Source organism: Varroa destructor, unplaced genomic scaffold (genome assembly GCF_002443255.2).
Source record: "Varroa destructor unplaced genomic scaffold, Vdes_3.0 BEIS01000007.1, whole genome shotgun sequence".
Classification (NCBI taxonomy): domain Eukaryota; kingdom Metazoa; phylum Arthropoda; class Arachnida; order Mesostigmata; family Varroidae; genus Varroa; species Varroa destructor.
The window spans coordinates 2,755,370-2,782,793 of NW_019211460.1; the positions used below are offsets into that span (position 1 = coordinate 2,755,370).

At 40.1% G+C, this 27,424-nt stretch overlaps 2 protein-coding genes across 10 annotated transcripts in view; both read left to right on the forward strand.

The window, feature by feature from the left end:
• Positions 1–462: 462 nt before the first annotated feature.
• Positions 463–14,990, forward strand: LOC111254418 (uncharacterized). 7 transcript variants are annotated; one of them, XM_022815246.2, is made up of 9 exons: positions 463–774; positions 4,084–4,139; positions 4,311–4,431; positions 4,590–4,810; positions 5,250–5,309; positions 6,459–6,573; positions 7,530–7,739; positions 13,035–13,168; positions 14,072–14,990. In XM_022815246.2, the coding sequence occupies exons 3-9, from the start codon at positions 4,353–4,355 to the stop codon at positions 14,180–14,182; spliced, it is 930 nt and encodes a 309-aa protein (XP_022670981.1). In that variant the 5' UTR covers positions 463–774; positions 4,084–4,139; positions 4,311–4,352; the 3' UTR covers positions 14,183–14,990. The 7 variants fall into 7 exon arrangements, with proteins under 7 accessions (XP_022670981.1, XP_022670984.1, XP_022670983.1 ...); XM_022815249.2 differs by lacking the exon at positions 4,084–4,139; XM_022815248.2 differs by lacking the exons at positions 463–774; positions 4,084–4,139 and adding an exon at positions 3,875–4,030.
• Positions 14,991–18,472: 3,482 nt separating this feature from the next.
• ATP8B (ATPase phospholipid transporting 8B) overlaps positions 18,473–27,424 on the forward strand; it is a 74,176-nt gene continuing 65,224 nt past the window's right edge. For 2 of the 3 annotated variants that reach the window (XM_086975901.1, XM_086975900.1), the window contains exon 1: positions 18,474–20,943. Coding sequence is in view for 1 of the 3 variants with exons in the window: in XM_086975906.1 (XP_086832032.1) it covers positions 20,920–20,943 (24 nt within the window). In the remaining 2 variants the exon portion in view is untranslated. Of the gene's footprint in view, positions 20,944–27,424 lie in introns of all 3 variants that reach the window. The other variant, XM_086975906.1, reaches the window with a different exon arrangement.

Genomic DNA, 27,424 nt, shown 5'->3' on the forward strand with positions numbered 1-27,424 from the left:
CTTGAAACAATTTAATGTTTAATATCTAATGAAGCATTGAAGATCAGCTTATATAAAAATAAATAAATAGGAAACAATGGACCGCAGTTACGCTAGAAGAGCTTTGTTTAAATGCTGGCACAGCTTAAGCAGATGTAAAAAATATTTTGTATACCTTCAAAAGCAAAGTACGGAACGACATTTGACAAATAACGTACGTAAGCTAATTGAATTAGAATCTATCCACAGAGTACTTACAGAGATAAGTGTAAGTGAGCTCTAGCCGCTACCGTCCTATTCTTTTAAAAAAAAAGTAGTTAACGAAATCAATGGCGTCCGGCACTGGAAATGCGCCAAGCTTAATATAAGCGAGCGTGCTGTGGGCATTGCTTAAAATTCTTTTACTATGACTCGATGCCATTGTTTCTCCTATCGTACGGCTACCACCGTCTCTCGAGTCACGAAACCGTTAGAAAGTTCCACCGACGAAACTGTCGATGCAGAGAACAGGGACCTTATCAAAGCTCATCGACAATACTGCTGTGCCCTTTGTTAATTTAAAACTGTAGCACTTTTATCATTTAAAAAATAATGACTCAGGCACAAGCGTATAAAAGTGTTGGACAAATGTTGGCAAACGGCAACTACTGTTGTTGTTGTTGTTGTTCTTAACCAGGTCCAGGATGTATAAGGCGCAGGACCAATGACGTAGTGCTACCGACAATATGCAGATTCAGTGTTATGATATGCGATTTTACTGAAATTAATTGCAGTGCTTAATATTTTCGAACTTAAGTAAGTTGAAACTTTGATAGTTTTCTATTCATGCATTCTCTTTCTGCTTCCTAAGCGGTACCTGTGATCCATTTATGAAATACGTCCCTAAAATAGAATTATATATCTACAGGGTCATGTTGTTGGTAAAATATCTGTGACATTAAAGGAGAAGGATCTGAATCATCCCTGTGAGTGGATTATCAGAGAACTGCGATGCCTCAAGTTCGATCCCCGAACCCTTTACCTAGAATATGATCGAAATCTTCATTGACATCTATCCGAAATGGCCTCTGTCAGGTCATAGAAACTGATCTATTATGTCGTTATCAGTGTTATTGTGAATGTTTGTAGCATTTTGTGAAAAGTATAAAGTAAAACTTTAAGAACCTAATCCGAACGTTCGACGCAAAAGATCAGATAGCCGTAGGACATTTTAGCAATTCATAGAGTCAGATCATCTGCTCAAGGCCAGTTTTTGTATGCTTATGTTTTTATTTTTTATCTATTTTTTATTATCTCGTTTTACAATTATCTAGAGACAGCCTCTCGTTTGAATGTCATACTCGGATCTATCAATAGCCACATTGACACCCACCTGTCAACACCTCTCTCACAGTTTAGTCGTCCTTATTTGACCGCCTGTCGGCTTAGCGTCAATATAACACCATTTTGCCATTCATTACATCACGCATATCTACGTTAACCGTTGCGTGTTCATCGAAGAGAGCTTTCGATGCAGTTTTTTACGTTCTACTTGCAAGATAGAATAAAAATAACCTTATCGAAGACAGCGAGCACGTATGAAAACACTGCTATGATGTACAGTAAAATAGCCATGATTTTTCAAATGTTAAATTTCACCCATTATCGTCTGCTATTTTATTACCGAAGAGCTGGGACGCCCCAAGTACTTTGTGTTCGAGGTGGGTCCGCCGCTCTTACTGCGTCATCTGCCAGTGCGATAATAATAATAAAACACTGTCTAGAGATTTTCTCGGATTGTGCTTTCCAGAAGGGCCAAGCACTTCCTATTGCACACTATTTAAATTTCTTCATAGAGCAGTGAATCCTGTGTGCCAGCCAAGATTAAGATAAATTAAATGATAATATCCTCTGTTGTTTTTTTTATCTGCTCCACATTTATGCGCAATTCATTTTGTGTCTTGTTCCGGTTCTGCACAATTCTCTAGCTATAGGTTTTACATAAGAGCACAATATACTGACGCCAGGATTTTGCAATTACTACGTAAGTTAGTTAATAAATATTTTTGGGTTCTACCTGCACGAAAGCCTAAAAGTTCATTTGCTCGCAGTGATGCTTTTGCAGCAATATCGTCACGTTCATATTGTGCTCTTATAAGGTCGTAGTAATTGTGTTGATTTAAATCTTGTGCATTGCCGATCTTTTTTGGACGAGTTTATACAATGCTCATGCTCGACGCTACTAGGGGTCACGATGCATGTTTAGATATCAAACTAGCGGAAATTGGATTTTGGATAGAAATTGGAAAATTGGGTTGCCACATCGGCAATCCTTGTGGAAATACTGACGCTGTTCTATCTCTTGATGTACCGAATTTTACGTCTGGTATTGCCATTGGCCCTTTCCATCAGACGGCTGGCTCCCAGCACGAAATGACGCTGCAATATCTAGCATGGCTTAACGCAAATCCCCAACTCTAACATAAGACGGTTCCTATACTTTTTCATATACTTAAGGATCTTTTTCGATTCTTCATCAGTAACTGTCTTAAAGTTATAGCGGAAGTTAAATGAATAGGGTCAACGAGTAGCGGCTGGTTGTGGTAGGAGCCCCAACGCTATTCACTCTCTAAAAACTTTAGGATACAGAATTTTTGCGATTTTGTTGAATTGCGAACTATTTAGTTAGAAATTAATTGATTCCATAGCACTTCAATTAATTCTATCAAATGAGTTTATATATGCGATAAAGGTAAAATAATAGTGAAAGTTCTCAAATAAAATTTCTCGAATCCTCTGTATCGATCTATTCTGTCATCACGATTTAGCGTTAACTAACCCCTCCGATCGAGCTTCGTAAAGATTTCAATCAGGATAAGATTTGAAAAGCTTTAAAAGAAAGAACTTGATCCGGATTTCGGACGGGTTTCGTTGTGAGTCCGATGGCGGTTTTATTAACTGCATCAATTAAAGCTTAGACAAATAAAGTAAGTAAAAAAAAAAATAAATTGGGACTCTTAGCTACTACCTATTGTATTTGATCATCTCTTGCGCTGGAAGTTTCAGTGGGCCATCAATCGGTCGTCGCAATATAACAGGATAAGTCGTGGCATAATCTGCCATTGACAGTGTATGAAGCTGCTAGACAATAAGCAATAGATGGTTTTAACGTGAAACAGCATCACTGGAATACCGCTTTCGTTACTGTGTAATTATTAGCATTAGTTATTTTGAAAATGAACTCGAATATTGTGTTTTATTTATTGTGAGCCTTTACGCTGCGTCCTATTCTTGCCTGCGAGAAGGGCTACCACTTGTCTCAAAACGTTTTTAGTGAAGAGACTGACAAATGGCGTCACATCTTAGAGCGTGCGAGAGATTTTTTAAAAATTTATTTTTATATTCTTCTTATTGTGTTACTCTCTGGCTCTGAATACAGGACACAATTGTATGCAGCGGACGTACTGCAGCTAGCTGCAAAGTTGATTTTTTTTAATACACTATATCTATTTTACTCTACAGAACTGGTATTTTTTTTTCTTTGACACAGCTTTATGTTCTGTCGGTTTCTGCTTGATTTACTTAATGGTATAGGTGTTGGCCATGGAACAAAGTACATTAAAATAGTCAGGTTTCCAAGCGACACTAGGCAAATTTGGTTGTTTAAAAGGTGCCTATTAGGTCAAATGTATTTTCAGGCATCCCTATAACGATTATGACATCAACTCTTTTAGAAACTGAAAAACTTCGATTGAATACGATCTCGGCAATAGTACACAACTGTAGGTACGTCATCGATTTAGGCCAAGCCGATAGGATATAGTGTGTTTTGGATATTTTATCGAAATCGATTGTTTCCTCAGTAAGTGTTTAGAGGAGGTTAAGGCACCAAGGTCCCAGCGGGAGCCGCAGCGATGGCAGTAGCAGCTATCCCAAGAGCTTTTGTTAGAGATGTCCCTTGTGGCGTCCACTCGACGGTTACAAACGCAAGTGTATTTGTTCTAGGCGCTCTTTTGCCCTGTTGTCCTGCGCACAGAAGATAAATTTCTCTATTAGTGGGCTTTGTGGTGAGGTACTATTATTTCTTTTTTTTTTTTTTTTTATGCACCTGTGAACGCGGTTTAGGAAATCTATTTTGGACTAGTCAAGATACATGCCCTACGAGTTAACTGGAAAAAAAAGTAAGTGTGTTGAATCGCAGTTTTTATCCACGGAAAACACTTACCTACCCGTTAGGGGGTTTCTGGAGTTTTCGACTTCGTCTAGAGTAAAGCATTGACTGCGTAGATCTGCTGAAGTTGTCTATTATACCTTTCATCAATTTTTGGAGTTATTCAACATCGATATTGCAGTTTCGACCGACCGACCGGCTGGAAAGTTTGACAGCAAAAACTATGAAACGAACAGTAATTGTATACGCTCTTCTGGCGGGGGCCGTATCAGCAGACGTCACATCAGATCAAAATGTTTATCGTAAGTAAACTAGTGATAGTATAAGTTGAGCGCACTAGCTCAATTTAGCCAGCTGACCGTTTTCAGTTGATACGAAGCGACTTATTTTATCTTGCTATTTGTAACTTGTAACCCAAAGATGACGGTGCTATTAAAATGCGATTTACTTTTTGGCACAGACTATCTCGAAACGCGGTGCGGCCTTGTAGACGCGGTAGTGGTCGATACGGTGATGACAATTCAGCTTAGAGATAACACGCACCCCATTGAAGCTCGGCCAGAATGTCGAAGTTTCATCGAGTTCAAAGCAAAAAAGAACTACAGTCTGCAAGCAACAATACGGAACCTCCACTTAACCGAAAGTTCGCCCCAGAAGTTGTGTTTGACTCATTTCTTAATGGTGAGGAAAAGTTACCAAGTCAATAGAACTAATCTCTATTAGAAACGATTATTTAAAGGTAGCCGAGATAATCTGTATAAATATTACGGGGCATGCTACTATAGAAATGCGTGGTTAACTCTCAGTTTCGTTGAAGATACAACCATGGCCGTCGAAGTATTTAAAACTTCCACCCTGTCTAAATGTTTCTTCTCAAATTATGGTGTGCTATTGTAGACGGTACAGAGGTGATCCGGCCATTCACTGCCTCGGTCATAGTGGTCCGCGTGCAAGCCATAAAACCTATTGCCAAAAAACCCTTTAGAATGGGTTACTCGAACCCCTGATGAAAAGTATCAAGGTCTCATGCAGTTTAGACACTTATTTAGCGCCGGTTACGTACTATGGTATATAAACTGCAACAATCCATTACCTTGTCCTGTACCATTCCGAAACGCAGGTGGTTAATGCATTAAAGAACGAAACGCATCGTATGTGCCATTATCACGGACCTCTCAAGGTACGTTTCCATTCAACAATTTCTCACATATATTTAGGGAAAGGCAAGTCTATGTGCAAGGGACTATATGGGACACTGCGTCTTTTCTAGCAGAGAAACGTTGATGTAAAATTTTCGCTTCCTCTCGCTTTTCCTAAAGAGCTACCTTCGAGGGCAAACTAAAGAAGTTATATTACACCAGATGACATAGGGATAAGTAGGTCATTGTTTTCGGGCTTAGATAAAACTGAGTACTATTGATGTTAATTCTACAGATAAAATTTAAAGATATATATGGTCTCAGGGCACAGTAGGAACCTGTGTATGTGTATTATTATCACTATATAAAAGCATTGTTGTCTATAGCCATAATCGCAGCTTTCTCTACGTAGAAAAGCATTTTCTTTTTAGCCTTGCATTAAAATCATTAATGGCCCACTTAACCCAGTGGCACATATAGCTATAGCTTACATATATATATATATATAATGTATGTATTACATATATATATATATAATACACATGGGCTAAATGTATCAATGATACAAATGTTGGAAGGTGACGTTTTATCGAAAATGTACTAATTGTAGCTAAGCCCATTTAGGCAGCAGGACAGAAGAGTTTTTTGAAGAATATTCGGCCCATATAGTCCCACTACACCCTTTCCTGTATATGTATATATATATATATGTATGTATATATGTACAATTCGTACATTACTAACTATAGGGACGTATATCTATATATATATATATATTCGTATAGCTGTCTTCCCGCAATCGTTTATCTAACTAACACAGAATTATGGCCTGCACATATAGCGCATAGCGCAAAAATGACAAAGCTTTTTGGGCGACCATTCATGACTTACGATTTTCAAGATCATTCGTGTAGATTGATATTTTTATAAACAAAGAGTTAAATAGTTTTATGTATTTGATAAATGGGTTTACGCTTTAAAAGACCGTCAACGACGGTTACAATGGTACCAGTTTACCTTATCAGATCTTTTCCTTATCAGAGAGGCGTGAGAATATCGAAACTGCTTTAGAATTTTTGGTAAGACCTTATATTTGCCTACACCAGGACGTACTTTTTGCAGCAGTAGCGATTTATGAAGACTCCAAATCATTAACTGATCGTTAAATTAAACATTTTATTTATTCAAAGGCCGGGGAAGTTGGCCAGTTTTTTGGGAACGAGCTGAACTTCTTCTACACACGGAAGGAAGAACTGAAGCCCGAGCACGACATGGAAATCACCGTTACCAGCATCATCCAAGCGGGTACTTGTAGTCCAAATAATATCACACGCCGATGATAACTATTATTACAGGGAAACGGTATTTTTGCGTGTAAACACCATAATTTTATGCCATTATCTTCATCCATATGGGAATTTACCTATTCATAGTAAAGGCACTGTAAAAGCAACGTCACTTAAGACTCAACTGTACCCGTACTACGATAACGCCTACATACAAGGGCCGCACTACTAATGATTAAAAAAATACACCGGTATAATTTATAATTTATTAATAATAATAATAATAATAATAATAATATTTTATAATAATAATAATAATTTATTCAATTTTATATACAAATGGGAGAGATATTTACAATGGAATCGGGTGACAAAACTTCCGGGTTTCGTTAGTTATGATTCCTAGTGCCTTTCTCTTACATTTGTAGAACACTTCAGCTGGAGCAGAGGTTCATTTGAGCAACAATAATTAGCCAGGCTTGGCGCGATCTTTCTCAGATAGTTGCACTTTTTAAAGTAAAACAAGCCTACTTCCATATTTATCCATTACGTCCATCTCTCCACTCATAGATAGCCACAATGACCTATTTGCGATCATCCTGCCGTATCGCTCCGCTTGGTAGGGTGGATGCGTGCGAGAATACCGCGCGTTGCCGTATTTACGCTGGTAGTAGTAGTAGTCGGTGTCTCAAGAGTCCAGCGAAAATCTGGCAAGATCCCATAGCCCATAGAGGACCTCCCATAATAAGGCCCTTTAGCTTTTTAACTAGTTAGTTTTGACACCCGGTCGGCTAGCTCGTAAGCACTTCGTCGAAACCTGAGAACTCGCGTCTGCCACCTCTATCTTATCATATGCTCCCCTTCGCTCCATGTGCGATGAATCATTGACAAATTCTTAATTTGGTTATGCGTATGAAGTAATCAGTCATTGCATCAATAACACTTCGCCTTTTTCTACCTCTACATTTTGCCTAGATTCTACGACGGATTGCCCAGATAATATGTTCAAATGCATTAAAAGCCAAATTTGTGTACCCGAGACCTCAAGATGCGACGGAGCTTTTAATTGCGGGGACTATTCCGATGAAAGGGATTGTGGTATGAACGCATCTGTCACGGGGAACCCTAATACAGAAGCACCAAGAGTCGTCGTTGTACAAAAGTCTAAAATGGCGGCCGCTGATGGTAAGTTCTACCGAAGAACCCCTCCGACATGATGCGATTTCTCATAAATGTCCTTATTTCGATTGGACACCTCTATGAGTATAAATGAACATACGTAAGCAGTTCTTCGAAACGCCATTGAAAAGTCACAGTATAAGTAGGTTTAACATGCAGTAGCACATTGGTCATCATTTAAAGAGGCAACTTGCTTGGTTCCTCTACACAGATTGCGGGCTGAATGATACATTTACGAATAGTTGTTCTATATCGTGGTGGAACGATTACGTAACTTAGAGCTAGAAGTTTCAACAAACTGCGGAAAGAATTTGAAAATAGCACCGTTTTTCCGTACTATATTGATATACTCACTAATATCAGTGAAGAAAGCTATGGCTAAAAATCAAAAACGTTTCATAATTCTATATCATGATTAAGTTTCACATAGCTTTCCGCCACGAACAGCGGACGTTCTAAAATCTGGTAACCGCTTCTTGGTAACGACTCTTTGAAGCGACTCCTCGATGCACTAATAGTATATTTAGAGTCGAAGTTGCTTCTAATTAAAATAGATAACTTTCATTTACAGATTTTGATCATGTGTCTCTTTTCTTTAAATTTTATCTTGCATCAAAATCGGGCTCCTATTCAAATAATCAGATGCAATTGTACCTACATATGCACTTCATTGCTAGACATACGTCACAATGGGGTTCAGCTAGCTTATGCAATAGTAGAGACCTTACTGCTTCCATCGGGACCACTAAATTCTATAGGACGGGAAGCACTTAACAAAACTTAGCGCTTGAATGGTTGATAAACAAAAACCCTTAGAAGGGAGAAAGGCGGGTAAATTTTAGGATACGTAATATGCTGTCCACGACATTAGCCAATGTCCAAGAGAGGTCAAAGGTTTCGTCTGCTTGCCGATTTATTTAAAACGCATGTAGTGAGACATGAAGGTTAGAGAGGTTTATTCTAAGCTTCATATTTGAGCTACAGGGGGCGGAAACAGTACGTTCTATTCGGTGAAACTTCTGAAACCAGAAGCGTCGTAAGTCATTGGCTCAGAAAATTTCGGGAAGGAAATTTCTCGATCAGAAGTGAACCTCGTTGAAGACCTCTGACGAATATGAATAATGGACAGCTGTGATCGAAGTCGACGTATCTCGAATTCAATCCTCAGTTTTGGTCAATGTAAAAATACCTCAGTCAAATTATTCGAAATTAAATTGGCCACATAACTTGAACGGGGATTAAAAGTAAATGCCTAGTAACGCTTGTCTCTCCTTTATCTCATTTTACAACAGCTGTCCATTGTTGCACCGAATGATAACTGATGTTGAAAAAAAAAAGGTGTTGTAAAATAGTGACCATACAACCACATCAGCGGCGGATATAACTAAATAAAAAGGGGAAATCAGCTCAGAGAAAATGCAGCAGAAACAGCCGTAAAAACTAGTTGTGTCTATCTAGTGATCTAATGCAGGTGTGATCCACTAAAGCTTTTTGAGTTCTGGATGGCCGGTTATAGCTGAGGTGTACTGTCAACGACTGGAAACGATACTGAATAAATCCCGCATTACGCAATCAAGATTTGTATATGGAGGTAAACCATTCCTATTACAGGACAACGCCGACAGGACTCTACACCGTAAGAATCATGGTGGCAAAAATTCAATGGAGGGTAATTGAACGCTCTCTGTCATTCGCCATACTTGCCAAATGCTGATGTAAAATTTCTCAATAGGAGTCTTATTCAAATCTTAGCATGCTGCCAAAACCTTATACCCCAGAGTGACAGAGCAATCGATAAGTTACTATTTACATAGGAAGGTTTGAGATTACCAGTAATGATTTAGTTAAAAATAAAGCAACTAACCCTGTAAAAAGTTCGACAAGTTAGAGTTCACTGTGTCACACTTTGCACGACACTATAATAAGTGAGTCATAATGACAAAAAAGCTTTGGGAAGGTGTAACATGAACACGCTTTTTTATCGTTTGTTTTTACCAAGTTTAAACTAAGTTTAGCCCGCAAACTGATGCTTGTTATACACTCATGTACTTTATATTTTAAAAGAAGTCTTGGGTATACGGAGTGGATTTGTTCCGTTGTGTTTTGGCAACCTTTTTGGCTCGATTTTGAGGGAACGACCAGACATGACATCAAAATTGCATATGAAACGGCTCTAGGGTGGTTAAAATAAATATTAACAATCCAGTCATAACGGAGAAGTACTAAAAAAAAAAAAAAAAAAATAGATGTATCCTAACAGAGAGAACAAAAGCCTTTTTTAGGAGTAAAAACTCTAAGAATAAAAAAAACTGTAAGCTTCAGACCGAAAAACTTCGAGCAGCTGTGTACCGAGTATGCGCCTGCGCCGAGCTGAAAACCTAGTCACTTAACGTGAGCTTCGTCCAGTCGGGATTAGCCTTCAATCCGGCTGTGCGCTCTGGGGTAGTCGTCTTTCGAGCTGCGTGGTTTCTACGCTATTTACGCACTTATATACCAGGCGAGGCCTCCACACTAATAGGATATCGGTGTTTTACGATCGAAAACTCGGGGAAGCCAGTGTGATAATTATACGGTAATATTGAAAAGCAATCAACATAGCATTATAAAACAACGAAAATGTCATCAGGTCACCGACGATCCACCCAATAACTTTTGACAACTTGAACATGGAAATTGACAGACTAAGCAACTTACGTACACGCGCATTACTTGCTCTGCTTAACGACTTCGGGTGTCGTTTACTTTCCAGTATCAACGGCTCTTCGTTTGAGAGGCATACGAGGAAACCAGCGATCGACATACTGACGTCCAACTTGCAAATGAAAAAAATAGTTAGTCGATAAGAACATTCTGAAATGGTATGTACCAGTTAGAGTAAAACGACTGTATTTCCAGCGAGCAACAACTCTACAAAAGACAACGTCGGCCTGTCTCAGGTACTAGGCCGAACTGAACTCGGCTCCAGCTGAACACCCTGTTCCCGGTCCTATCGATTTTTACAACAAGATTTTGACCCAAATGCTGAAATAGCCTGGCGCCTATTTGAGGTCGCATCGGCCACGTCCATAATTTTACATGAGTTGTAAGCGCTGCACTGCGCTAGATTAAAGAACAGACTAAGCGTCACACGAATTTGAAGTCGCTATATAACTTCCTCGAATAGTCGAGTTGGCGTCAGCTACAGAAGGGTATGTTAGCAATGTAAATAGGAAGGAAACGAGACAAATTTCGACGCAAAGGGAGATATAGGTATCATGTCCCATTAGATCCACAGAGCTAATCGATCACGCGTCCGATTGTGTTCTCGTACGCTGGTAAATCATACTGCGCAAAACGTTGAAAGTAGAATTTTTCGTCTTTGAGCCGTTATGTTTTCTGAAGCAGCAGTCGTACGAAGCGGCAGGATCATACTCGATCCACAGTGAACACTTGAAGGGTGAGATTATTTCTCTACTGAACAAGTCTGTTCAATGTCTGCTTAAACCATGGACACGGGTCCACGAATCGAAGTTATATCCCCAAGAGAAAAAGCAATCCGTACGAGCCATCCTTATAGAAGACAACCACGAGGAAAAGCTTCTGTTACAAAACTCTTCGTTCATCTTAGCACACAGCGTCTAAGGTGAAAGATTGCTTCTATATTCCGACCAACCAGCACAGATATGGCGAGGATGCCCTTACGGCATGCAACATATGACTTTAGAAGGTGCATCAGATCTGTCGCCGATTAACATATGCACCTTATGCTGTGTTCGTGGTTTTTAAGTTGACATTTGATACAGCGGCCTGAAACAGGATTTTAGTAAAGCTTGTACAATGGGAAGTCCTTCAGGATATGCTTCATATACGCAGAACGGCCTTGATGTATGTAACTACTGAGCACATAAAGTCCCTCCATACTTTCCGTACGAATGGCGCTAGCTCTATGTAAAGTTCAAATGGTTCCGATTGCTTCTTACGAAATGAGCACCTTTCGTCCACGTAATTCAACCGTATAAAACGTGCGTCCGTAAAACGAATTATGGAACTGCACAGGCGAGTACCTAAGTTGCAAATTCAACTTTTCTGCTCCCGCTGATAGCTCTAAGTTTAGCAACACATCGAAAAGAAAGAAGGTGCATATTTTTATAACACAGGGGCGGCGGCTAATAAAGTTCGAACTGATTACGCCTTTCTTAGCACGTGGGTCTCACCACATCGTACGCCTATCGGGTTTTCGTTTATCAGTCCATGTGCTGCAGTAACTTTGCTGGACAAATCCTCTAACGGGGCACAGTAATTGTGTTTTTGTGCGCATATCATAGATATGACGATAATTCGATATACAGCGATAACTTGCAATCAGGAATTTCTCGATTGTAGTAAATGCTGTGACAAGAGAATCCCTGGGTATAAGTTACAATGGACACGTTTATCCTTTGTTTTTCCAACTATAAACTAAAGCCACTCTTATATATTTCAGGAAGCCTCTTCATAGCCTAAGAAGTATCTTGAAGAACTATACTCTCCCTGCTAAGTAACATTACATTTATAAATGAGCGTTCATCTGTTACTTTCAGATTCTACAATTCCTTTTATTTTAAAGAATTAGTATATGATTAAAATGGTTGTTGCTTTAAGTGAGACTTAACAATCCGTAGGGCTTTGGCGGAACTGTACAGTTTGTTTTTAACGGCCGCAGAACGATATTGTTTCTGTGTATATTATTTCACAGAATTGCTTTTTCGGTATAATATCAAGGATTTGTTCCTGCTAGAAGATTTGCGCAGGACAAATTTTGTTAGGTTTATTTGGGGTTTCTCCAACAAACCCACGATCTACCTTTGTCTTGTTGCCTTCAAAACCATATCAAGTCAGTCAAGGCTTTTTTTTAATAGATGCATATTAGGACACTGCAATTCAATTATACATAGAATGAAGATCGCCATTAATTAGGGCCAACACCGCGAAGTGCGAACTGATATATGAGTAATTAGTAAAAAACGCAATAATGGCTTGAAATAAAATTTCTACCAGTAAAAAATTACTACTAGAACGTATTTTTTACGATCGAGACGGCAATATTGCTATTGGATTTTCTCTTCAAATCGAAACATGGCGGGGAGATTTCCGAGAAGATTCTGTAGAGTCAGATAAACAACAGGAAGATACATTTCATTTGTTTACTCTAATTGCAATAGTTCGCTATGACATAATAGTTACACGAGCGCTTCTCTTCTATTCGTTTTTTTTTCTGAATTCCAGTTGATCTCTTAGGCTACACAATACTAACTGTCCCTTTTGGCCTTTCTTTATATTAAGTAGGTACAAAAAGCCTGAACAAAACCTCCATAGTAATCATCGGAGTGGGTCTAGGTCTAATGCTCATTTGTTTCGTGGCTGTCTTTGCTTTGATTACCGTTCGAAGGATACGCAAAAGGAACGATTTCCAGCCGGTAAGTTAACATGGAAGCCATGTTTTTTAATCGACTGTTATTCTTATATTATATACCAAGTGTACTATATTTACGATAGTATATTAGTATTGATATACGGAGCTTTTATGATGTAACAAATAGCACGAACGGAAATAAGGCTTACAGGTTAATTTCAAGTATTTCTTGTTTTTCTGTGCCTTGATGCCTATGATTAATATGCCGGGAACTCGTTTGACTTCGACAATAATCATTGCAGAAGTTGTTCTAAGCATTAGTTCTGTCACCTGTTTATGAATCAGCTATTAATTTTTGATCGGAACTTTTAACTTTCAAAATTTTGTTCTGTAAACCTATTTTCTCTAAAGTTCCTGTTCTATTCTATAAGCTCTATAAGGCTTTTCAAGTCACCTAATCTATGTGATGCGAAAGCGACTATTATTATTATAGCATCTATTATATAATATTATAAAATATATATATTATACAATACCAATTTTGGGGTTGCTATTGCTTATTTTAGTGTAGCAGATATACACTGACAGCAAATATTTTGCGATTAATAATTTGAGATAAGCTGCTTACAAACAAACTACATACTCATTACAAGATCAAATAGCATTCATAGCTTGGGAATTATAATTTGGGAAATAGATAGGCGCAGTGTACATTTTATTAGGATTATACCTGAAATTGCAAAAAAAAAAAAAAAAGAAAACCCTAAATATAATCACTATTTCACTTGCTTACTGGGCGAGACATCTAATGTGGCGTGGTAATCTCGATGGCAACATTGCTTCTGTGACGAACAGGGGATTCTGGCCTGGACTCCCATGGTGCGCTTATCTATTTCTTTGGGCCAATGTTATTTCAAGATTTCGCCCCCAATAGGAAACAGTAACGTAAATTGTTGATATAATACAGGTATTCGTCCAGGACACGCGACCTCCGCAACAGGAGACAAGTGTAGCCACGAATCAAGAGATCGATCAAGACTCGGGTATTAATGTCGCACTCAGAACCGATGTCGTCTAGTTAAGGTAGCGGTTGGAACGTCTCGTGTGAGGGCGTTCCTTATCGGGAGCTGACGCTCCACGTTATCAGGATCTTCATAATCGGCCTAGGACTGGCCGATTCACTCTGGGTTTGATTGGCCCGCAAAGGAAATCATTTGACAAGCACTATCAGAATCGCTCAGTTAGATTTAGAAAAATCTTTGAGGAGTTACCGCCTGTTATTAGCCTTTCAGGACTATTACGTGTCCGCCAAAACGTAATGATAATACTAATCACTAAGAACTTTAGGTATCGTGGGACGCGCTGGAGGCCCATAGCGCTGTGAAGCTGCAAAGCTTGATTCATGTTATATTTTGGTCTTCCAAATTGGCAAGTACATCAAATCTAAGCCAAAAAGTATTGAAATTTGCTATTACTTTAGTATCACATTTGACGAATAAAAGCATAAGTTGAGCCGTTTTGAGAGACGCTGAAAATAACCAACTGTAGGGGTTGTGTAAAATGGGTGGCGTGGCTTTATTCAGGAGCGACCCGGAAAGTCAACCCAGTTTAGCTTGAAGTCCTATCAGCGCGGTCAGACTTGCAAGTGGAACCGCAGGTGGCTTCGTTGTCTGTGAAAAAATTCGCCTACAAAGGCAGAGGAAGCCTCTAAATATTTATATTTAAATATAAACGTGACGTATTAAAATAATAACATTAATGCTAATGATACAACGAAAGCACACTGGGCTTGATTGACCTGACTTGTTTTTAATGTATTTCTTTTAGTTGTGTGAAGCGTCACGGATGTTAAGACAGGAATAAAATTTTTTGTACGCTGTTCGGTTCGAAGGCTTTTTTTTTTTGGCCTTGCTGTAAGAATAATTTATACAGTCCTGAAATTTGTCCGCTGAAAGTCTGCTCTAACAAAAAAATAAGGCAGTTTGAATGTTTTCAACAGTTGCTTAAAAAAGTTAGTGTCACATAGCAGGGTACAACCTTCCAGAAGCTTAATACATTTGAGGAGCCTGTTTTTGCAGGCTTACCTTCCGAGAATCATGTCAGGGGACCACAAACCCTAAACACGGAAAGCTTTCAAATAGGGCTCTTGTTTGAGTTGTCCAAATAGTTGATAGCCGCTGAAGGCTAGGTCGAATGAATAGGGTAGATTTTAAAACATACCGAACTTCGAAACTTTTAATTTGATACTCACGAGGACAAGCCTAGACGCGGGAATGCCTCTAGCAATGGCCCTTACCCTTTTTTCTCAGGCCGCGCAAATCTAAGAAATGTGTAATAGTCGCCTTCGATAACATTATCGCTAAGCTGGGTAAATAGTTGCTCAGGGTGTGTAAAAAAGAAACAGCTATAATCTAAATATTCTTATCTATGTAAATATTAAGTTGAGTTAACTCAAACGCCCCCCCCCCCCCCAGTTTGCTAAAAGGATACACATGTGTTATACTATCGGAGTATAATTATTGATATATAAACATGGCACGGTCCTACGTTGAGTACAATAATGTACTAGGGTTAGCTGGTGCAGTATATATATATATATATATATATATATACAGCAGAAAACAAAGAACAACTTTTTGGCGCTAGTGTATTATTCATTTGATTACCTAATTTGCTGTATCAGGTGATCTGACCACACAGACACTGATCGTGCCCTTCTACTTCTTCCGTTACCTTCGGCCAGACATATCTTTCATTAGACCCGAGCAGTGCTCGATAGATCTAGCCTACATCGACAGCTACGAGTCCATGTAAATAATCGATTGGAGCGTTTTCTAATCGATTCAGGTTCTTATAATGTCAAAATACAACTCAGCTTCAAATTGAGTACGTCCAAAAAAATGATCCATCTTTGTTCCGCGCCATTTTTCCATTCGCTGGAATATTTATATAGATTTAGCATGACCGCAAGCTATGGCCTCTGTGATTTCAGTGTCACTAGTTTGCCTTCTTAGCACCATCATTTTATTACTATTCTTTGACAAGTCTGCTAATTAATGGCCACTGCTGGCAGTCTTTTTCGCTTCGAGAGGATTTGACAGAATTCCTCAAGATTCAGTTTCCAACGGAGCTAAGTCCACCTTGGGTTAAATCGATATCCCTAACAAGGAAATTTATTTTTAATTTAACAAAAATTTCCGAATGCCCCGGGATATTATGCAATAAGTCCAACGCATAAAAAGAGAATCATAACGAAGATATTCGTGTTTTATGCTGTCAGAAAAAAATTTACAAGCATTTTAGGCGACAGCATCGTCCGCACTACATTTAATATAGTATTTTTATATATTGTACGATAAGGCAAATTTTTAGAATCCTACAAATAGGATTTCAATACGCACATGCTAGAAATACGTGAAAAAGCCCCAAGCTTTAGCCGAGTTTGTTAAAGTGAATCTTCATTTTAAAGGTTTAATGGGTGAATTCTGTTTAGACTGGTGTTGATTTGCCACGGTCGTATTGTTGTCGAGGCTTTGGGCCGCATTCCCTAATCAAGATCAGGCCTTCTTTTCTTTCCTTGTGGTTCTGCATCGGTGCTTGTCATTTTAATAATAATATTACTATTGTATTATACTTCTACTAAGTGGCTTTTTCTCCCAAGTCCACTTAGCTCATGCTTGCATAGATTCCTTTATAAGGGCAGATTTATCAAAGTGTCCTCCCAGTACGTTTTGCCAATAGAATTGATCTTTCATAAACCCTCGTTGATGTAATTGCGTCTGAAGTGTGCGCTATTGTTCTATATGTGATTACTTCATGTGTGTTAGGCTGACATTGACTTATCCCTAAGAAGAATTTTAATAGTATCCATTGCAAGTTCGCTCGGTTTGATCAGAACCAGTGGCATGTTACCGAGAAGTTGGTCGGAGCACTAAGGTAACGAGTGCACGAGTTCAAGTCGGATGGGGCGTTTCTCTCAGCTCATGAAGATCTGAGTCTGCGTTTCCATAGCAACGCAATTCGCGGGCAGGAGGTAGGTGGGGCGGGTAAAATCATAGCTCGAACAGTAAAAGATGACCAAGTCCAATCAAGATAGCTTAGAAACACTAAGCGAGTTAGAAAGATTGATTCACATTGAGCTTGACTATCAATACGTAGTTAAATCATAAGTAAATGAGCATACGACTACCGTAAAGTAGTATACCGTACGGCGAAACGAAACCGTTGTAGTAATACCTATCACTGTTTAAAATTTACAAACATTGCTCGGTGGCATAAAAAATTGTGTAAAACGAACATATATATATATATATATATATATATGCGCCATAATGGGTCGATCTAATTTTTACTTACTAAGAGTACTAGTCAGCTCTGTTACGGTTTTTTCCGCGATAGATTCGACCGTTAGGACGGATTGGCCGCTAAAATGCCAATCAGACCCACTCACTGGGTACAACATGAATACAAAATTGAAACATAGCTAGGCGTTTAGGAAGAGAATTCAAGTGCCTCGCACCTTTTTTGCAATGCCCTCTGCACTAGGACTCTCTAATGATTAACGATCTACGCGACAGGACACAGTAATGCCACAGCATGTTCTACTAATGTTAACCTTTGCTGAGGTAGCTGGCCACCGAAACGATTGTCATGTGATCCGTGCCATTATTTACGCTAGGCTAAGGCACGTCTCCTTCCAGTTGGAAGATTTCTATGATATAATATAAGTAAGCACTTCTGACAAAGACGCCGTTGCGGTAAAATAATGGAGGGCATGATTAAGGCTGAACTCCTCTTTGTTCAATAACTGCCCTTCGAACCCTTAGCTAATATGTCAGATTGTCGTATACTAGCGAAGTGAAAATATGCCTAGATAGAATAGAATTGCGATACAAATATATGTCCGTTCGCTCGTCGTAAGCCCATGTTCTTAGATATTAAATAGGACACCGACGCCAGTGAAGTAACTACCGTTTGACGTATACTCAGGCGTGTTATTGGACTTTGTCTTTGCAAAACTGTCGCCCAAAGGCAGAGATCGCGGCTAAACGAACTAGTTCTGTACGTGAGCTGTGGCCGATTGCGTTACGCCGCCATGATGACCATCTTGGTAACGTGGTGGGATCGAGCGAAGTGACTGCTTCTTTAGGAGGTGGTGGCGGTGACAGCGGCCAGGTACTTGTTTACATGGGTGGAATTTTATGACATGGTAACCCAAGAGAAGGAACAGATTTACTCTTTGGCTAATAATCCCTAGCAGCTAGCAAGCTGTTGTAGTGGCTTACTAACACGCGATTGAACGAGTGAAAGAGCTCGACCGGATACACCCTAGCCTATTGTCGCTGTTTTCGCGCGCGCCGACCTAAGCAGACGCCAGTTCTTGTCGTCAACGCGTTCGATCTCGTAGTTGCCGTCGTGCCTGCGGCAGCCTGCGGTGCTGGCCGATAATAGTGGCCACTCATCGGTCTTCCGCTCGCATCGGCCTTCGTCGGCAACAGCACAGACAGCGCAGCGCCCGTGAGCGACCGTCAGCAACGGCCGACAACGTCGGAGAAGTGGCGAGGGAAGCGGCGCTAGGAAACGCCGGGCTGTGTTACCCTGCGTTGCACAGTTAGTCAACGCAACAGCAGCTTCCGCCGCTAACGGAAGAGCTGCTCGAACAACTGCAGAACCTTCGACCGAAAGAGTTCCACCGCCATAACACCAATCGGACCGCTTGGGGCTAAGCTTTTGTCAATGACGACTTGGTTGGCAACGGCCGTTGCCGCCGTGCTCGCTGCTGCTTCGGTGGCCAGTTACAGGGGCAGGACGACCGACACAAACGAACGGATTTGACGAGCTAAACCAGACGAGCAACCACCGAAAAGTTGCTGCGCGTCCCTGTCGCCCGTTTCTGCTATCGTACAATTGCCGCTAGTGGCGATCGTACAATTAACAGTGCTACCTACTGGCGTGCTGCCTGCACCGCCTGAACAATGTGTCTGCGCTGTTGTATGATAGTTGTTGTACGTTCCCACTTGACGACACACGGCGGCAACGGCGGCGGTGACCAGTGAACAGTCAACAGTCGGAGTGTGGGTGTATGTATGTGTTTGAGTAAGGACGCGCGAGCAGCAGGACCCGCCGAGACCTTAGTCTGCTTTGCGCTACCATCGTTTTGGTTTCCATTCGTCAGGTAGAAGATAGAGACCGCTGTCGTTGACTTCCGTGAGACATTCTTTCGTTCGTTCGTTCGTTTGCTAGTTGGCCATGAGAGCCTATGAGCGATCAGCACCGCCAGAAGCAATAAAGTCAAGTTAAGAAGTCCTGAAAGCGTTTTCGTCCCTCTGCCGGTCCCTGCTTTTGTTCGTGTAACAGAATTTTAAAATCTCACCATACCTGTGTTTTATATTTGGGAAAGTTCAGTTTGCAGAAGCAGACATTAATGGACGCTTATCGGCATGCAGAAAGGTAGCTTTAGCACTGCCAGTCAGCTAACAAGTAGAAGCTATGGCGACAACCGTGGTCAGAAATGATTTACTACATGGCTTCAATGTATAGAAAGTACAGGACGGTTTAGTGCAATAAGAGAGTAGCCTAACGTTCCCTTCTCGTCTTCTTTACACTTAGAAGGCTAAAAAAAAAAAAGCTAGAAACAATAATCGGCAGACTGGCCACAACACCGGACAGATCTCATCTACAAAAATTTCCGAGTACGACATTCCGTAACATCCTGAATGAGGGTTCAAGAGGAGCCATGGAAAGATACACACGCCTGAATATAACAGTCCTGGATCAGTACTTGACAGTTATAAGTTAGACACGTTGCCTACGACAGACTTGACGATCTGACGGGTTTCATCTGAAGAACGTATCCGAAGCCTAATAAGAAGTCTTGAGCAGTATAGCTGTAATACGACAAAAATCTGTGCTGTATCGTTGAAGGCCAAACACCTGTTGACATCTTCGTCACTGGACGGTGCGCACACAACTGGCCAATGTCACAACAATAGAATATAGCATAAATAGCATGGCGCCTCAACAAGCAGGTTCCCAATAGAAATTCAAGTAATAATCAGCAAGTCAGAAATCCCTTCGTCAACTAACGACGCTGCTATCCGATCTGAAGCATAGCAAAGCACTGTGCGCGGAGTCAACCGAAATAGGCCGTAGGTAGAAGCCAGCCCCGTCCGGACTTCATGACAACAGAAGAGGCCCGAGGTGTTGCTTAATACACATTGTAAACAGACAGCTACTGTTCAAGTGAGAAAGAGCTAGTAAATAACGAAAAAGCAACATGGTCAGTCATCAGCAGATTTATGCTACATACAAGTTTCCCTATTTTCTGACTGATTCAGTACTAAACGCTTTCTAGACGAGTCGACTTGTTTAAGGTAACAACAGTGTGGAGTTCGTACATCGAAAACAATTCCTCGGCTGAAAACAAAAGAACGACGCGCTAGTGTCACCATTAGCTTCGAAGATACGTAAGTGACGTTACAAGTAGACGTCCGAAAGACAGAGCGCGTGTTGACGAAGGAACAGTCACTGCGCGAAATGACTGGTTTCTTAGTCAAGCGTTATGAGATGACGTACCTCCGTCGAAAGTGCTTGTCGCATTTGTCATCTAAAATTTCGAGCGAGACCCAGTAATAAACTCTAACGGATTAAGATAACTCAGTGAGATATGTTGTTTTTCTAACTGACAGATATTCCACAGAGCCAAAAAATAAAAGATTGAAGTTAATGTATTCTCAAAGCTAAAATGGTTCCGAGGTAATACATGCAATCGGCCACCGATGCCAACGAAAACTCAGAGCAACAATTACATGGACAATGTGCTGTCGCACTCGTTATAGGGTAAGTGTTGATTGGTTTTTGTGTATCCGCGTACAACGCAAACCATAATTGATCGTCTACAATCTACTATGTGGTCCGTACATATAATAACTAATAAATTTATTTTTTGACAATCTCTGTTAAGTTCGACTCGTTACCATGACCAGGTTTTTTAAATTGTTTTCTAGTGTAACTATCAAGGGTCTTATAGACCATGTGGTAAGTCGTTCTCTTACAACTTGTCTATGTAAAGGTGATTTAAAAGGCGCGCTGTTTTCGGTGTAGTTATCAGCGGCATTTTCAAACGCGGAAGATAAGCTGAAAGCATCCTTTAGAAATCGCCGAGGATCTTTTATATTTAGTATTATGTGCGATAGAAAAATTGCAGATCTAAAGTCGAATGTATGATGATCAGTCAGGTCGGATGACAGTTTATAACACAGATCCAAATCTGCGTACCTCACTATGTTTCATCGCTTCTCGTGAGCCTGTCGTATAATCTATACTTTTTATCGTACTCAAATTCAGCTCTTTAGAGCTAAATAGACGAACCAGGTTCAAGGATGAGAGTTCCAGGATTTAATAGGTCCGAGACACACAGACTCAGACAAATGCCTCGTTAACATCGAAGTAAGCTCTGTATTTAGCGTATTATAAAAAAGCGGAAAGATGTTCGGGTTTTATGTCTTATTTTCTCGGCAGCTGTCCTGTTGGTACCTGATGTTTTTGGCATGTATTATTATGTACAACTGATAAATCATCTTTAATTGATGTACGTTTCATTAGCTGCTTCAGTTTCAAGAGACATACGTGCATGTTGTTGGGCTTATTTATAAAACTAAGTGAGCTTCATTTCAAGCTCGAATCTCTTTCGCTAGTTTCATCTTACCTTCCATAATTTGTGTAAGTTTCGCTAGATTTGATTTGTTCGAGACAATCTCTCGGTCCTACGCAGCACTTAAAAACTCTTTTGGTTAAATAGGCAAGGACTTAAAATCCATCCACTGGAACATCCTACTCTGTAATTTTAAACAAAAATAATTGTCACATTGACATATTTGAACAAGAGAAATTTTAGATAGGAAAACTACGAGGACTTGATCGTAAGTTGTCGGCATTGTTTCAACAGTATCGACAGTCTGTCGATCGACTGGAAGAAAAAAGCGACGATAACATTTTGTTGAGCTTCTGCAACGTAGAAGCAACGTGCGGTAGGGGGCGTTTCAGTCGGTTTCGAAATTGTCGAAGACGTTTATAAGATATCTACAATTCGAAAACCTTCATTTTTCTATGTGTATATGGCCTCTTTGTTCGATTATCTAAATGCTGTCGTGAATCTGTTGTTGGTCAAGAATGCTAATATGGCTTCTTTAGACGCAAACGTACCCCCCCCCCCCCCCAATAGATGTGCGAACTTTGCTTCCTCTGTACTTTGTCTAGAGACACATTCTAGCTAATTAGATTAAACAAACGTTAGAAATTTATAGGTGCTTATCGCTGCTGGCCAAGTCCATGTAACGAGCCTGGCCGTAGAATGTAACGGGACAGAGATCGTATCTTACAATAGCTTCCGAATAAGCAATGGCTCTGTCTATAGAAACAACCGAGTACGATGAGAACATCACTGTGAAGTTAGTGAGTTTCATTCTGGGCTAAATCGGGCCTAAAATTTAATGCAATGAATAACATAGACAATTTTCGATCATGACGGTCAATTTGGATGTGTGGATGTATCCCTCATATCAGCGTACATACGTTCGCTTTCTTCGTTAGATATTTGAGGTCAACTTAAGTTGAAGCATGGCAATTGTTCTATGCTGTACTGTGTGTTCACTTACTAGCTATTAGATTTACGCATCCGTATAAGAATTATCTGTCATTGTCGCATCCATGCGCTTTTTAAAAATCCCTTCGCTTTGAAATTATCCTAAACCTACATTTTCCCATAACGAGGTATTGACGCATATGTTCACGCTCAAGTCTATGTTATTTTAGGCAAATCAAGGTTTTTATAGGTAGTTCGCTTAAAATATTTGACTTTGCTGATTATGATATTATGCGTTCACAGTTTATGCCTCTTAACGGGCATCGTAGTGAAATACTACAGTTTAGAGTGCAGCTCCATATACACGCAACCAATGTACTTGTTTGCCAGAGGCCCTTTGATCCAGTTGAGTGTAAGGCTCTTGCGAAAAACTCTGTCTTTCGGCTCAGTTTCAATCGTGTTTCAAGGCGGTGACAGGTAGATCCGCTCACACTTTCTACATACACAATGTACGGCGCCTTTAGTAGGCTGTTTGTTGTCACGGGCACGCGCTCATCCGCTACTCCTGGTTTCGCTGATTGTAAAAATCAATTCCTTGCACAATAACACAATCTACTCGTAATGACGAGCAATGTTGTGTCGTTCTCAGAATCTGAGCAGAAATCGGCTATCAAGATTATAAACTTCCTGGCTAACTTTGGATCGCATTACAGATGAGTATGTGGCTGCAGAAGAAGCCGAATTAGGCCACAGTATAGCGTAACAAAAACAGTGCGAGCTCTAAATCTATTTGCTACCGTCTAAGGTTGTATTTCTAATGATCTTTCTGCTTTTTTTTTATCAAGGCACCAGTGAAGCAATCGGATATAAGCGAGCGTACGATATTACAGACTCTTCGCGAAAATCTTAGGTGTACGCCATATGTTATGAAGTCATACAAATACTCCCTTAGGACAATAAGACCAATAGATTTCGTTAATATTTTCTACTCGCTGCCTAAATCCTATTGTAGCAGGTCGTTTTCGGCTAGTCTGACAAGAAACTTTATCCTCGATGGCAGCATAAACCACAGAAGTGATCACGGGCTTGCTCTGGATCCAGAGGCTATGCCTACCACGTTTTGAAGGTTGTGTCCTGTGGAGGAAGCGCACTACATCCAAGGACAAGCTCATCACTAAAGAAGTATATCTGCAGCTGGAGTGTCTGAGTGAAAACCATGAGTTTTCCAACAATATATGCCTAAGCCCATCCAAGCCGATATTGGCTGCCTAAAAATGCAAGCATGCTGTGCGGTGATAGTCGACAAACAATGGGGATTTTCAACCCATTAGATTATTATGTGTGAAACGTTATTGAGTGAGGATTTAACAAATCTTTGCATGATAACGTCGACTCGCCTAGTCGTGGTATCAACAAGGCATCCACAGAATTATAAAGGGAATATTTCACGCCGGTTGGTAAAGGTTCGAGGATCCGAATCAAAGTCATAGCCATTGTATTGAATAAAGACGACCGTCAAGACTGGCCTATTTAAAAGCATTTGCTTGAAATCGGCCTTTGTTTTAACACAGTTTTTAAAAAGGCTTTAAGAGGTCGCCATTTATGTGCTGTGCCGTGTATATGGTTACTGTTTGATTTTCTCCTAACGAATTTCCGATCTGGCATCGTTGGCACAGTGGCCTCATTTTTTGATCCGATGTCGTCTGTGGTGTTAGACCTTTAACCATCTGTGGACGTCGATATGGTCTCAGCTCTACGTCATTGCTATCAGCTCTTTCTGTCACAGCAATCAATTATTTTTATCTGAATTTTCACTTCACGTCTCTAATTGTTGATTCTATTAATACTGGAACGTTACAGCTAGCCGGCTTAAGGCCACAATATCAAACATATCGTGCGTTATTAACTTACACAGGCCAAAAACTGAACGTTAGTTTTTTAGAAGCGAAAAAAATAAGCACGTCTATCGAGTAAAGATGTTACTATTATCACCCTTATTTGTTAAGAGGTAAATTGTGCTAGGGGCTACAAGCTTGGCTTTTTTAAGGCAAAAGCGTTATATGTTATCGTATAATAAGCCTGTTTCCGTAACGATAGTCCTCTTTGACTACTCTTATTCGTATACGGCAGGTTTCAAGTTATTACATTTACAGTCGCCGTCGTCTCCGGTCGTCACTTTTATCCAGCTTATAGGGAGCGTTTAACTAAAGTACACGCTGATTAAGTCCGAACGCTGGAATACATTTGAGACTGTAAGCACAACTTAGCAGAATTTCTCCATCTTTGCTTGGGCGCTTAAACCCTTTACTGGAAGCGGCAATAGGATAGCGAAGTTAATTTATATGAGATTAACTGGTAAAAAGGCAGATATTCGATCGAGTGTCCCAGAGGCGGCTATCTCTGTTCTGCCTGTTCTCCGCAAACCGTTTGCGCGTATAATATTGTAAATTTGGCAAAAAAAAAAAGAAAACACCTGTCAACGTATGCCGACGACCGGATGACAGATCTAACGTATAAAACTGTCGCTATCATCCAATGTAGCACCCCCAATCTGCTGGAGTTTCGTTTCCGTAACTGAGATAACCGCCCGATCAATGAAACTCCCCATTCAGAATCGTTATTCTACTGTTTACGTTCGTAAAAAAATTAAACTGTGAAGGGGATACTGGAATTTTTCTTTGGTGAAATGATATCGGATTTGTCAGGATGACACGTTCTATGCTATTCGTGCAATTGATCACATTTAGCACCAAACTGGTTAATTAGATTATTTATAATATATCTGTCGTAATTTACTATGTTCCGTATGGAACGGTTTAAGAAGTCACGGGAAAGGCACGAAGGACTACCGCGATCGAATCTTGCATAACAGGTCTATACAATTGTTATTAGTACTTCTGTAGGTATTTTATCAAGCATATTTTGAAATAGGCGCCTTCGTAGGACTCTGCAAAGCCAAAGAAAAAGTTTTAGGCATTTATCATCCACTTGGTAGCTATCCATCGATGTATATTGTGCGTTCTCCTTAGACTTTGTCTCTGAGGTCCCCTCAAGTATTAGTGACTGTAAGATACTTAAGTGTATTTATTTGAATATATAAGAAGTACTAATGGGAATCATGGGGGACACGCAGCAAAGTAAAGCACAACATTTGTCAATCAGTTAATCACTCGATTATTTGTATATTGTTTTGTAGCAGAGGTTCTAGTAGTAGTGGTGGAACAGCGATGGCTACTAGCTTAGTGTCACTTACTCCTGACATGTCGGGGGAGGTAAGCAAGAAAGTTTCTCTTTCCCAAAAAAATCAACGTTTATCGGCCTCTGTCCAAAGAAGAAACAGCGTACACCGTTGGATTTCAGAGAATTCTTCGTGTTCTTCTGTTATGTGTTTGGCTTTGCGTCGACTCAATATATATGTATATATATATATATATATATATCGTTGTTAATGGTCAGTCTGCTTGGTAGCTCGTTCGCGCATTCAGCGTCTGCTTTGTGCGCATTGTGAACTTCCTGGGCTCTGGGCATCCTGCGAACGTTCTACTATAGATTCTGCTCATTCTGACATTGACTCTTTTTGTATGCTGGTTCGTTCATGATCGCGATAACACTACAGCTTCAGCCCTCTTTTACCAGAAAAATAACCGACGAAGATTGACTAAAGAAGATTTTTTTTATAATGAGTTCAGGTTTCTCATACTTCATTTATATGCAGCGGCGGTAATCACCGTCAAGATCAGACATTTCATTTTTATGTTGAAAATATCAAATCTACTTGTAGATTACAGATTTCTTGAAATCTAGTGTAGCATAATCTAAGGTCAAGAATCTTACTACTTATAGAGCAGGGCTTTATATTCTGTATTGGAAGTTCGTGTGACACAGGCTGTACGCATACGCCTGCAAATGTGTGTCCTTTGCGATGCGCACGAACGAAATTGATTGGTAACTTCAACGGAAGCGTACCGCTAGCCAAGCTCGTCAGTTTTCAGATCGCGCCGCCTGCTAGCAGCCGTTGCTTTTAATGGACAAACAATGGAGAAGTTTTTTCACAACTTCTTTTGTCGATAAGAATCGCAACCTGTGTTACCATCCTCTTCAGTTGCAGGCCATTAAATATATTGGTAGCTGAAATAATTTCGAAATGTTTACTCGTATCTATAGACTGAATGTCCATTCTTGTCATTATAGTGTTAAAGTGGCGGAACCAATTGAACAGAATGAAATAAAAAAATAGATTGTTCCCTGTTTTCCGTTGGCTATTTTCCGGCAGGATTACGTTGTTACACTTTCCCTATAATTTCAGTCGGTAGACTCGTTATATACACCGGCGACACGGTTACAAGTAACGTAATGTAGGAATTATGTATTTGTTTACCAAAACATCTGTTATAATTGTCGTTACACCGTTTCTTCTCTCCCCATTATTCCTGTTCACGTTACATATAACATATAGAGAGTATAACAGGAGACTTGTCATCCTTGCACTAGTGACGTCCTATCTAAGGAGGCCCTTACGAAACGCCTCCGTCACGGCCATACAATGAGCTGCTCGATAGATACGACATATTCACTGTTTTACGGGTCAGCAGATTAAGTATCCTGCATAAATTTAATGTCCTCATAACGCGGCCTATCCACGTAACGGCAGACCATCAGCTGCGGTTGTATTTGGCGGCAAAAAAATAAAAAACACTCGAATTATGGGAAGTTTTTCAACGGGATATTCTACAGGCT